This window comes from Desarmillaria tabescens (assembly GCF_030435595.1).
Source record: "Desarmillaria tabescens strain CCBAS 213 chromosome Unknown EV420scaffold_75, whole genome shotgun sequence".
NCBI classification, from domain to species: domain Eukaryota; kingdom Fungi; phylum Basidiomycota; class Agaricomycetes; order Agaricales; family Physalacriaceae; genus Desarmillaria; species Desarmillaria tabescens.
The window spans coordinates 122,843-136,173 of record NW_026848374.1 but is presented as its reverse complement, the minus strand read 5'-3'; the positions used below and the strand labels follow the sequence as shown (position 1 = coordinate 136,173).

The window sequence follows — 13,331 nt, the reverse complement described above, 5'->3', positions numbered from 1 at the left end:
CCTAGGAGGGTACGTGCCCCTTCACAGATACCAAAACGGGAATCCATATGTAATCGGAGAACCATCAATTCTAAAGCCACGTTTGATGAGACAAAGCTCTCTGCGTGTATGCGCTCCAGTCAATCTCTCCTTCCGCAATTGCTTTCATTCAGTATCGACGGATACGAGTTCGCTGTCACAGGTTATTGTGAAAACACGGCACCTTCTAATGTCTTTCTCCGCGATCTCTGTCGCTCCATGTGTGGCGTAGACCTTGATTGGAAGGGAGAAATTTCTGTTGCAGTCATTGGCATTAGAGGCCTGTACATAGTCCCCCGTCCTTCCATTCGCCCCCTTGCAGACCGAGCCGCGCTGAGGTACGTCAATTGTGGCCATAGATCACATTACTATCTCATGACGGATCTACCAGGTACATGATTACTCGCATGGAGAGTAAGCTGGACTAGTTTGGACCGGGTCCCGCTGATAAATGTGATAGACCTTGATATTTACCCTACGGGGCATCGTCTCGTAATACCTCACGTAATCGTTAGTTCAATAATCGATTCATGGGGACCATACTATCGATCGCCTAGAAGTGTAAATCGACCTGTAGCACTTTGTTCAATTTTTCATCGTTCCGCCTCTTTGATATCCGAGACGCGAAAGAGAGGGCATGTGAGACCGAAACTTTGTATAACTAAATACCTCTTCTGCGCCGGATGAGCTCTGCCCCATCCTTACACTATCACCCCAAACTCGAACTTCCCCGTCGTTCATGGACCTAGTCAAAATTGTAGATGAACACCCGGACACAGAGCTTTATCCGTGTCCGTTTGAACTGGCTAGGGAGCTCAATGTCCAGTACTACCTTGGTACTGAGTCTTCCCATGATGATGACATTATTTCCAGTGTTTATGCCCTGCCGGGATCTTCTGCTGCTGTCATTGCGTGGAAAAACGGGGACGTCTTCTATCATCCAGACCTTCTCTCGGGCGATCCGCCATCTCGACACCGACCGTCGGAAGGCTTTGTAACCGCCTTTGCAACGGTTCTACACGACACACCTTCCCGGATTTTATGTGGTCTCTCTACTGGAAGAGTAGCTGTTTTGGATGTCAAAAATACGGTACTTGGATCTGGATATTACTTGTTCATTACTAAGTATTTATTCAGAAAAACTTCCCTGTTGTCATTGATACGATGTACCGCGGCCCTGTGATATCTATGATCTACACTGCTCCGCACAATCGTGTCATTGTAGCAGTGTTTGAGGGTTCTTCTGAGAGCCCGTTCGTTCAAGGGCGAGCCCATTTAGTAGTATTTGATCATCCATCGACTTGTAGGCGCTTCCGGTTCCGTCACATTCAAGTTGCCACCTGACGCTTGACTAGTTAGATGGGTTCCTTCTAAACCATTGGTTATTCCGGCGTTCGCCAGTGCGCTAGAAGAAAAGCTTCTTCCGGTCAACCTCCATCAATGCAGTAGAGACTCTGTTCTAGTGTCGTACAATAGTAGCGACGTACAGTAAGCCTTCATGCAGCGACGTCTCGGCTTTGGGTCAATATTCTCTAGTATCTTTAGCATCAGCACCTCGTCATGGGTTCGAAAGATTGTGGTTGGTCATCATATGTAGGCATCCATCCCATTCAATCATGAACTAATTAATTTCAGATTTAAACAGAGGAAGATCTTCATTGTCCAATGACAGTTGATTTTTGGCATGTTCTAACCTCACGGATAGCGTCAGTGTCATTGACCTGGACAACCCCGATCATTTGAGAGTTTTGTTTCCTTTCCCTAAAGTATCAGGTCAAGTCGCTAGGCCTTGCTCAGTTCTGTGGTTCAGCAATCAACAGCTACTTTTTTCGACTCCAGACTCGGATATTGTTGTGGTGTGTGTCAAAGGCGGTGCCTGGCACTTGCATATCCTTCGTTCTGTATCAGGTGAATACCCAAAGGATTGGGAGCTCCTTTCCTCATCCTCTCTTGTCTTTCAGAGGGATTTAATCCACGACTATCGGGTTCTTGCAATTTCATCGTCTCCGGGCACCGTCACTCAATTAAGGTATGGACGCCATCATCGCGACCAGAAGGTGCAGAATACTCCGAAGAAGTAGATGTTATAGAAACCCTCCAGGTAGCTAGCTATCTATCTTCACCCCTAAATCGTAATGTGAGTATGCAACAGCTATAGTATGAATATTTACAAGAATTTTTCATCTGAAGGTCACAACATTAATGTTTCTGATCTTGATATTTTTCGGGGTCATATTTCAAATTCTATCCTCATCTTCATACGATGGGGAAACGGAGTTGTTGGACTTATATCTCGAACACGAATCTCCTACTTTCTAGGATTAGTACTATGTACATCCCGCGTCAGTACGGAAGTGCCGGTATCGGTGGGAGCGTAGACGAAGGCAGAGTCGGACCGGATTACGTGACGGTTTAGGGCAGGTAGTCGTAGTTTTTCCCGTGTCGTAGTTAACACACCAACCGAAGTAGTACTGCCGGTAAAGCCCGAAGGGCTTATAACTTCCTCGTGGACTCCTTATGATCACGCGGCCGATACGTTCAACCGGACACGATATAGGGATATATCGAAATCATCACTACCTTCTAATCAACCTCATGTGTAAATGCCCTGTGTGGCAAAGAGTGATGACTGAAAAATAACTCGCAGCGCAGTAGCACTGACGTCAGTTTGGTCAATATGGAAGGTATCTGGCATGCATTCCTAGTCCGAAATAGTTTGCCAAGCTGAATAAGTTTCATCGGATACATTTCCATCTCCCAGGAATCTGTTTTTGGCAGGTAGAATTCTGTTTTAGACTTGACGGTAAACTGTATACGGCACCTTCTCCAGTGTTGCTGCACTCACTATACCGGTTCTAACCCGCGTCCCCTTCATGGGGAAATTCCTCGCTCCTTAATTATCCCAATTCTGGATAGCTCATAGAAGCGAGATGCGCCTCGTCCGCTGTGCAGTGTGATTATTCGGGACGGAAGTATTGGGACTGTTAACAAGGCATCTCCTCCTGCCTATTGTTCATTCCATGCCGACATATTTCATCTCAAGCCTAGGTGACGGCAGGGTATTATGGGGAAAGAAGATATCGTACCCAGGATGATGGCAGCATGCCCGGGAAAAACAATAGGACTTTTAATATCGAGATTCGGCCGGCCCGAGTAGAACCGCACACTCGATTTGACGAATCCTATGTTGACGATGGAGGGGCAGCTGGTACATAAAACAGTAAGTTTATGACAAACGTACTGCAAAAGCCATTGTCGACATGACCCTCAATCATCCCGGAAACGCCATCGAGCTGTATATCCGCAACCCTGGCGGAACAGAAAACGGTACCGATACGGATGGCACGGGACCTGTGGTCGTTAGTCAACGCTCAACTGTTTATGATGTTGACTTTACTTCTTGACCACTTTAGGCTAGTCAAAGCGACGACAGCTTGAGCGCAGTACGAGAGCGCAGAGGTTCTGGGCAGGCCATTGAACTCACTGTTGTGCTCAACGAGCACAGAAATTCCGAGGACCTTGGGATAAACGTTGTCAATGGAAATGGAATATTTACGGTAAACAGATAACCGAAGCCAATACGACAGTACTAACTATAGACTTAGACATCTCAGACGTTATCTATCACGATATTAATTGCGGCGATGCTGGTCTTAGCTTACGTAGACACGCAGGAGACCGGCTTCTATGGCTGGTCAGTGTTCCGATCTTGGTGGGACCTGTTACGGGTAGTCGGAAGAGCTGTGTTAGCTTGAACCCAAATTTAGGCCTAGATACGCGGCAAACGCCGAAAATCCCAAGTAATAATCCGCCTTCAACTTCTCGTCTTAAGTATGCATCGCTACGGTATTTACTTGAACATTCTCCTCCATTCCCTATGGTCATATACACGTATGATGAAACTGTCTACGCAGTCAGCGTAACCCGAGACGTTGCGCCTATGGATAGTACTTCCCAGGTAGTAAGTCAATTTAACACCAACTCAACGTACAGCCTATCATAGAGATTTGGATATTCACAGACATTGTTCAAGTTTGGGAGAGAGGACTCTCCCGTTGGTTTACCTTCCTTGGGTGCTTCGTGAGTCCCACGTTCCCGTGATACAGGACGCCATTATCATGGTTACTATTAGGGAAAGACATTCCGGACGTGTCACATTCATAGACCTTGACAGAGAGGAAGCTGTCACCGATGCTACTGAGAAAGTCGCACCGTCGTTAAACGCCCACGAGAATAATGAGCATTGCGACACGAGTATCGGAGATACGTCTCGAAGAACGTTGTCCAGAGCCTCACGCCCAACTACGTAAGACACAAACTACTCTCACTTTCGTGAGTTCACAATCCATATTTAGCAAGAGGAGCCTTGACGAACTGGGCCCGTACTTGTGGGAATTCGAGAATTTATCCGGGGATCCAGCTGTTGGTTCGAACATCACTCGAAATGAAGCGAAGTTCGGAGATGCAAAAAAGGCATTTGCCTACTATTACACTTCCGGAGAACATCCCCTAGACATCCCCCCTCAGGATCGCCTCGAAGGATCTCTTAAACCTGGAGATATTTTCTTGCACCGAGTCACCAACCTCGATAAATACCAAATATTCTTGTACAGGGATAATGAATGGGTGATGCGGAAGCCAGGTGAGGACAGTCATCATCCAGAGTCGTCTGATCGCATCTTGGTTCTTCGTGGATCCCACGCTTACCCTACATGGGTTAAGCCTGAGAGCGACCGCTCCTATCGAGAGAAGCAGGCCCGAGAGGCTGTGCCAGGATTTGAAAGGGCTAAGAGACACCGCTCGAATTCGAGGTATGGGACTGAGTATTCGCCAAGGAAACTTCGATAAAGAGGGAGGAAGTCATTATGCAGGTTGGATTCGGCGGTAGCGGGTAGCAAGGGGTTAAGTAGGATTTCTCTCGTCATGGCAGGTATTCATAGTAGCTACACCTTCATAAAGCGATAGTCTGAAGTACGACCAGGTAGACTCAAGTGATATTGAAGTCCTGCCAGAAGTTCGTACTATGAGTGGAGGTGCCGTATGTAAAAGAATTTAAAGCTACACCCGAACCAGCACAAACACGGCCCTTCAAATGGGCAATTTGCGCACACCTTTAGGCGATATCAGGGATGAGGAAAGTTGCTCTTTCTTGTCATCTTCCTCGCCAAGGACCGTCTTAAAACACTTTGAGTATCCAGCCGCGGCAGATCTAGTTCAGGGGAAATCCAAGAGCTTGATCAGACTCCCCTTGCGTCCGACTCGAACCCAGACTGCGTGGGAAAGGATAGGCAGAGATTCTGCGTTTCATATTGATTATTGAGCGGATAGGGCCGGATGATTGGATACTTGACTATCTGTCGTTAGAGGCGCGGGTTTCGCTTTTCCGTAAGCCTTGTTGCGGAAAAAAGATCCTTTCTTCGATCTTTCCTTCAGCAATCAAAGGAGAAACGAATTCCCAGCTCACTGGCTGGGTTTATTGCATACCCGGTCTTTATGTCGGTCTCAATCAGTACCTCCGAAAAGCCAATGGACTACCTCGATAAATAGAGCGGCAGAGGCTAGAGTGATGGCATCTAAGATGATACTGTATAAGAAATCGAATTGCATTGTATCAGAACCGATTGGCTTGGCCTGTCGGCCACGTGCAGGTAAGCCTTGAATAACGAGAGCGATGAAGATTTAGTATTTGGAGGCCGGAGGACGTATGCAAACACGAAAAAAGAGATGCATGGCCTTTTCTGCACACGCTGACTACTGACGAGGTCACGCATCAGTCTTTCTGGTGCCAGGCACTGAACATAATGCTGCGCCGGCGAGGAACTGTTGTGTTGAGACCATCGCATCACAACGTTGATGGAAAGGAGAAGAAGACTGACCATGATGTCATGATCAAAATCGATGGTGAAGACGCGAGGATGACACGACGGGGGTTCTAACCTTCTGAAGACGACAAGATAATTTGTATGGACGCCCATATAGGCGTATGGGCGTAATAGTGTGCAAAAATTCACGTAGGCGCGAGTCGCGTTTTTCCGGTCGCAAGTTGGTTATTAGCCCCCAAGTTCGCTTGTATCCTTCCGCAAGTTAGTAAATTTTTCGCAAGTTTGCTGTTAACTATATTTTCAGAAGAAGGCCTAGGCTGAGATATACAAATCTCTGTCCAGCTGTCAAGGTACCTGACATTGGTTATGTTCTGGGAAGGAATACAGTACCTACGGTCCTACGCTGTTCAGCCGGCCATGTCGCGAACCCTTGAACCCTCTGGAATGTCATTCTCAGCACGCCCCACTGAGCTCGATCTATCGCTGTCTGGCAGTATTCCGAGCATTCAAATCTATAGGGGAGTGACGAGTCAGTGGACTGTCTAGACTGAGAGGCTTTGAATCCAGAGAACAAATACCGAAGTGAAATGTATCTGAATTCATCACTTGAAAAAGCGATGGAGAAGTAGGTAAAACAGACGAATAGGACGCTGAAAGAATTCGGGCCATTACGGCAATAGCGGAACGACTTAGTCTCTCGTAGACAGACGACGATATCAACCTAATGACGGATAGGGTGGACGGTTGATATGTAGTCTGTTTTTAAAGTTGATCATTAACCGCGTAAGCTAGGTTATGACCAATCAGCCTACACGTGATCACGTCGCGTCCGTGTGTTTCCCTTTCATTTACCGTCTTCGACGTGTTCCCTGGCCTTCGATTACTGTGCGTCACCTTCAGGACTGTCAGGAACCTTTAAGAAATGTAAACACAGCTGTTTTTCGACCACAGAGCTTCTGTGAGGTTGGTACCAGCCCTTTGACCTTCAGCTTCAGTAAATGACGAAAGTTGAGGCCGCAAATATTGAAAAATGTCAATATCAACAGCTCGGGCTGCAAGATATAGCCATCTTAGAAGAAACTATCAATTATATGGTTTTACACGCCATATTCCCCGCTAAGCACAAAGTCAACTAAGTGTAAAAAGCCAGACATGTACAGGCTTTCGGACGCAATGACATAAGCTGACATAATTGTGAGATTGGTCATAACCCCCCTTACGCGGTTCCACGGGCGCGACAACTATAGGACTAGGAACGACTGGTGTCAAGCACCGAAATAATGTCGGCCGGTCTAGCCATCTCGTTTCGCTCCGAACCCGCCCCCAGATCTTATTCAGAGATCTATGGGAACAACTGATGAGATGTATATCAGGATAGGAAAACACTTAACTTGCGGGAGGGGATACGAAATTGTGCACTTAAAAGTAACTTGCGACTGGAAAAAGATAACTTGCGTTTATCCGATTTTTTGCACGCTATTACGCCCTACCTACCTACCTACCTATATGGGTGTATATGGGCGTAATAGCGTGCAAAAAATGCAATGAACGCAAGTTATGTTTTTTCCAGTCGCAAGTTACTTTTAAGTGCACAATTTCGTATCCCCTCCCGCAAGTTAAGTGTTTTCCTATCCTGATATACATCTCATCAGTTGTTCCCATAGATCTCTGAATAAGATCTGGGGGCGGGTTCGGAGCGAAACGAGATGGCTAGACCGGCCGACATTATTTCGGCGATTAGATATCACGAGTTTTCCTTTGTTTCCGTGGTGGGCCAAAATCCTTGGGCATTAAGTTTTGATTTCTTCTACCTTAGCTATTTCTTCGTCGTCGTTTCACGCGATGGAGTCAGATTTTTATTTGTCTTCGATATTTTGATCTCTAAGTTTGATCCTCAGTAGCAAAGTACTTTCAATGATTCGAATTTCGAATTCAAGGAAGGTATGAATGTCTTCTGTGTGATAATTGATTTCTGAACTGGAATGCCTTTCAACCTTGTCCAGACAGTTAACTCTGGATTCAATTGCTCTGCGAGCCAATGATAAACCGAGGTACAATAACAAAATTTCACGGAGTTCCAGGGCTCACGATACGGCCTGCTGAACGGCGTAGGTACCGCATTCGTTCCCAAAAGTTGACATACGTATGGCGCATAGTCCATAATCAGTTGTCTGGACCACGGCGGGACAACAAATCACAGACTCCTTACAACAGCAAACTTGCTTCAAATGTCCCTTAACTTGGGGAAAGATCTGAGTGAACTTGTGCACTAATAACCAACTTGCGGCCGGAAAAACCTCACTTGCACGGGCGTGAATTTTTGCACGCTATTACGCCCATATTCCTACCTACCTACCTATGCCCATATAGGCGCAACTGTACATTTCAAGGAAACAAGTTGGTTATTTACTGTCCCAAGTTCGTTTGTTTTACACAAGTTCGTTATTGGCTACAGTTTGGGAATAAATTCTGGGCCGTCATATGTAATCTCTGTCCAGCTGCTCGGGTACCTACTCCGTATGAACACTGACATACGCCATCCTTGTACTCTTCGTAGTTTTCTTCTCAGTACGTCTCACTGAGTTCTAGTTTGGCTCACTCACGGTATGTAGATCCAGATTTGACTGTATGGACGATATCAGAACACATGCTAGTTCAGTTCAGCATTGAGAGTTCCCAAAGGGTTCAGGCCTCGGAGAGTATTAGTATGGGGGTGAATCAAGGATCAGGTAGACGTAAATTTACATAAATCAGAAGCAAACTTGCTTACAACCAACTTGCGAACAGAAAAAAAGCACTTGAGTCTAACTGAATTTTATATGCTATTATGCCCATGAATTTACAATGACTAATTATAATTTGCTATGTTGTATAAAAGATCGCTGAGACACAACATGCTACTTCTCAACAGCTGCTACTTCATCACCCGACATCTGGTCGCAACCACGGAAGTTCAAACGAGTGTTTATGGATACAGAACTACTCTCTGCGAAGTCTGAACTGACATAGGAGTCATGGTCATGTGTTGGAGGACCGGTGAGGTTGAGATCTTCCGATTTTAGCAGACCTGCGTCGATCAAGCGCTGAAGAAGGGGGTGTTTGAGTGCCATCGCTTTCGATACGGGAATGGCATCACGTGGGGCACCGTCAGATTGGATGGAAGTCAGGCTATTCATCAAATTAGAAACCAGTACCTCCATATTGTCAACCTCAGAGGCAATGATCTGAGAGAGGCCGTATATCAGGGCTTGGCAATGTTCAATCTGTGCTACCTGGTAAGCGACGACTAAGGGATACGCTTGAACATGAAACCGGAATCAGAAAGGATGAAGCTATGAACATTCACTGCTGCCTCGGGCGGCTTGAAATAGGATGCTAGCCGACTGCCCTTTCTCACCATGATGAGCAAGTGACTCGCAACGTTTGTGACCGTTGCGGCAACGTGTGCAAGCGCCCGAAGCAGACTCGTCATGGTCACAGGACGTCCCTAAACCAGCCACGAAACAAGAATAGCAAACAGCTCGACACTGAGTTAGGTGTAAGCCAACGCGCCAGAGAATCAGAAGATAAATTTACGTACGGGAGGTCCCAAATCCAAGGCACGGGAAAGCAACACAGAACCAGAGGAGAATTCGCCAGGGAACGTGACATCATTCATCTCTGGATTCGAAGGTGCCAGTAGGGTTGAACACATGTTTGGTGTGTCAAGACGAGGAACTTTCGACGCAGAGTCGCAGCCCTGAAATTGCTGAAGCAATCCCTCAGAAGGAAAATTAGCATGAAAATACAGATGGCTTACAGAAGGTCTCTTCAAAGTGAGCTGGTGATATATGCTTTCCGGTGTCTGGACCTTGAATTGCCCGCCTTTCCGATTGTTTTTGGCGTGCGTAGACTTCGAACCGAATTTGAACTGTAGGGCGCCAGCAGGCTGCTTCCTTTCCTTCTCCTCGAGTTTTTTTTTGGCTTCCAATTCTGCGGCGAGTCTATCGCGTTCCGCCTTCTCGCGAGCAGCTATGGCCTTGTCACGTTTCTCAACTGCGTTTTTGTATGCATCATTCAGTTTGAGCCACTCGGTCTTGTAGCTGAGGTACTGTGCCTCGCGACGTTTGTAACGATGCGTGCTATCAAATAGCTCTGTTTCTCCGATGGCCTAAAAAATGGGTTAGGGCATCATAAAATTGCAAAGGAGAACTACCTTTTCTGGGCCTAACGAGTCGTAGTCATCGGCTGCGGGAACCCAAATACTCCACTCCTTCATATTATGGTGGCGGAGAGGGAGCTGAGAAGCAAAATAATAGCATGTTTGGCGTAACAGGACGCCCATACGGTTGTCTCGCTGCTTCCTATTCTTGATTTCTTCTACATAGGCTACCTATAAGATGAGATTAATACGAAAGCATAAGAGGAATGCCCATAGTTATCTCACCAATAATGGATGGATTCGCTCCAAGATTGGGAGAATCTCTGAAGAAGTAGCACGTCCGCTAATGACAAGAAGAGGGCGAATGCTCTCCGAGATTTCGCGCGGAAGCTCGTATGGGTCGCCATATTGATCCTCAGTCAGCAATGGCGGGGGAGGAGGAGGAACGGGAGGAATGTGTAGCAGATCAGTTTCATTTACCGGCGGCGTTGTTGAAGTCTTGTCCATCTCTGTTAGAATGTTACATGTACAGATGATAGCGCCGGAACAGTGCGGAAAGCAGTATAGCTCAATAGAGAGGTAGGAGCTATGGTACAAGCGGGGAAGGGTAGCAAAGGAAGAGTTGGAATCGTAGCGCGTATTTGTGAAGAAACTGCCAGGTATGTTCTCTTCCTGGAAAGGAAAAGAAGGAGGCAAATTTCCTAGGGGTCTGATGATGCACTGCCGCAACAACATAAATAGAAGCCTCCACAGAATTTAGATGTTATTAAGCGCCCAGGGTGAGTTTCACCCTTATAGAACCAGTGTTGGAACTTAGTTGACGCGCGCGCAATTAATATTGTACCAAGATTTTCACTCGCAGAACGTGGACTTTTGACATGTGTCACGGGTTATTCCTGTGCGGCGCATTCCGTGCTATGGCCAGTCGTCGATTCTTTAATTTCCTTGAATTGTTTTCCTTGACATCCAGCACGATGAGAGGACGAAAACAGTGATAAGTACAGGGAGCATCAATCAAATATACACCGGTACCGCTAACAGTTTCAAAAATCTGCATCAGACCCTCTTCATCAAGTCGTCAGATGAGGAATCTGAATCAAGCATAGACCGCAACTCACAGTGCTCAAACATGTCCACCCTTATCACCGAACTTGGCCGGCCAACACAGGTGCTGTCCGAGACACCTCCTTCGGCGATGAAGCCATCTTCGTCTTCATCTTCATCAGAAGAGTCGCCGTCGAATTCTTCATGAGCTACACCAGCTTCTAGATCTAGAAACGCGGATCGTTTCGATTCAGCGCGTCACAAAGCGACGTCCATTAATGAGGAGCGCGCAATTCCGGATCCCGCTGTCACTGCCAACACTCTTCAAAACATTGCTTTTTTCATCTCTTGAAAGTAGCTTTCTCACCGATTTTTCTTTCTTGCTCTCTGTTGTATTCTGCCGACCGAGGCATCTATCAATCTATGCCGGGATGGACTCATTTATGTTTGATCTGCTTGGCTATGTCTACGACGTCTATGACACCATCCATCCTCCGTGTCCCTAATAGATGTTATAATTCCTCTGTGCTAGCCACTGGCCACTAGGTGATACGAAAAAACTTTCCAAAATAGGAAAGTTCCCTTTTGTAGCTTGTATCCGCCTCCGAGATGTCGATCTCAGGGCTGACGCGGACGTTGGAGTGGCTTCTTAGATCGAAGAAAATGGAATCCCTGACGTTTGGGCTATTTGAGTATACAATCGCACCCTTACACCGGAAACAGAGCTCGCACCCTGAGCAGAAGGTTACCACGCTTCTGCATTGGGCGGAAATTCATCACCTGAATCCCTTCGATCTCATAGCTCGTAGTGAGATAGATATCGTACCCCTGGTTAATGGGCTGCAATATTCCGGATATCCTAGACGATTCGCCCCGCCAAAATCCGATGATTCTTCGAAGGAAATTCGGTTCCTCGTTCCTTCTAACACGGCGTGTGTTATGGATATTGGGTATCCGTTGATTCAGTGCATGAGTCAACATATGCCCGTACTCGGCCTTCTCGGTCTTAATACTGACTCACTCGTACTTTCTGTTACTTTCTCTATTCTTCATATTGATACTAGAATATTATGGAACATTGTAGAATAATAATGACTCGAACCTTTCCTTAGTATATAATCTCGTAGGTAACATTGTATTAGGAAGCCTTTAATCAATCTACTACTTTGGACTCACCATCACTGTGTGAACTCTCAGCTACGCCTAGCGCTTTCTGACACCAACCCGAAAGTTACGCTTAGCGCTTGCCTTCACCCTCGGCCCGTAATAGCTTCGCGCTTACAGGCTTTCTATATCGGTAATTGCTCCGCGCTTACCGCTACTTCCCCCAGTAATTGCTTCGCGCTTACTAGTATCCTTTATTTCACAAACCGGACCACTCAGGTCTCCTCACGAACCCTCGCCGGAATCCATTATATTCCCTAACGACGTACATCTCTTCTAATTACTCTTACCTCACTTCAATCACCACTCCTCGCCTCGTGCTCGCATCTCCGGATTTCGGCAGATCCATAACAGCATGAATAATTGGCAAACCTGTTTGTTCTACCACATATCATCCGCTTCCCCTGATCCGCATCGGGACTAATCACTGCTGGAATACGGTTGGATGGGTTGGATCATAGTCAATGGGCACACGGTCGCTGTTCTCAAGGTACAGTCAACGTGAATATCATTTGGGAACGCTGTTGATGAAGGGCTTGTCGGAACTGCTCGATCACTGCATCACTTATGGCTTGTTTGTTGTCTCCGATGATAGTCTGCACGCGGACTCCACTAATACAAGCGACTCAAGATCAGGTAAAATACAGTTATTTACCGGTCATTGGAACGCCGAAAAATGTTTTTTGTCCCATTCACCACACATCGTCTTTTTCCTCAAATAAAGTAGCTACAAATTTTTTAATATTGCTCAGTGATATCCATACAAAGTATGAAGTGGATCAAGGCATCTATTATTGAGATATTCGTAATTTACGGTGTTTCATTGACTGGTAAATGACCACGTGGCAAACCCCTGCCAAATTCGCATCACTGTTCGATTTTTCACAGGGTCAGCAGTAGCGCTAAAATCCCCAAAAAATCACTAAAAATCCATAACATCTATGCCTCCGATTATACAACACTGTCAGGCAGCGGAACTGGGGAGAAGGAGGCTAAATCAACTGTTTCAGTGACTGATGGTGTTGCAATGACCTGTCAATAACTGTACATTTCATGAGACGAAGGATATAGAAATCTGAGACGTATGAATGGTATCCGCCAGAAAATCAGGCACGACGACAGATGATATCTTAGGTTTCTGT

At 46.3% G+C, this 13,331-nt stretch overlaps 3 protein-coding genes across 3 annotated transcripts; 2 read left to right on the top strand and 1 right to left on the bottom strand.

Annotated features, from left to right (window-relative positions):
* Positions 1-757: 757 nt before the first annotated feature.
* EV420DRAFT_1650430 (uncharacterized protein) lies at positions 758-2,099 on the top strand (the record flags this gene model as incomplete). The annotated part of the gene is made up of 4 exons (XM_060478447.1): positions 758-1,108; positions 1,156-1,321; positions 1,374-1,506; positions 1,724-2,099. 4 exons carry the CDS (start codon positions 758-760, stop codon positions 2,097-2,099), a joined length of 1,026 nt encoding a protein of 341 aa, XP_060323689.1.
* Positions 2,100-3,278: 1,179 nt separating this feature from the next.
* On the top strand, positions 3,279-4,866 carry EV420DRAFT_1650429 (uncharacterized protein; the record flags this gene model as incomplete). Its single annotated transcript, XM_060478446.1, has 7 exons — positions 3,279-3,377; positions 3,432-3,575; positions 3,624-3,712; positions 3,769-3,979; positions 4,040-4,098; positions 4,151-4,324; positions 4,374-4,866. The coding sequence occupies 7 exons, from the start codon at positions 3,279-3,281 to the stop codon at positions 4,864-4,866; spliced, it is 1,269 nt and encodes a 422-aa protein (XP_060323688.1).
* Positions 4,867-8,737: 3,871 nt separating this feature from the next.
* EV420DRAFT_1485887 (uncharacterized protein) lies at positions 8,738-10,488 on the bottom strand (the record flags this gene model as incomplete). The annotated part of the gene is made up of 6 exons (XM_060470312.1): positions 8,738-9,064; positions 9,238-9,327; positions 9,421-9,579; positions 9,640-9,990; positions 10,036-10,212; positions 10,267-10,488. 6 exons carry the CDS (start codon positions 10,486-10,488, stop codon positions 8,738-8,740), a joined length of 1,326 nt encoding a protein of 441 aa, XP_060323687.1.
* Between the last annotated feature and the right edge of the window lie 2,843 nt (positions 10,489-13,331).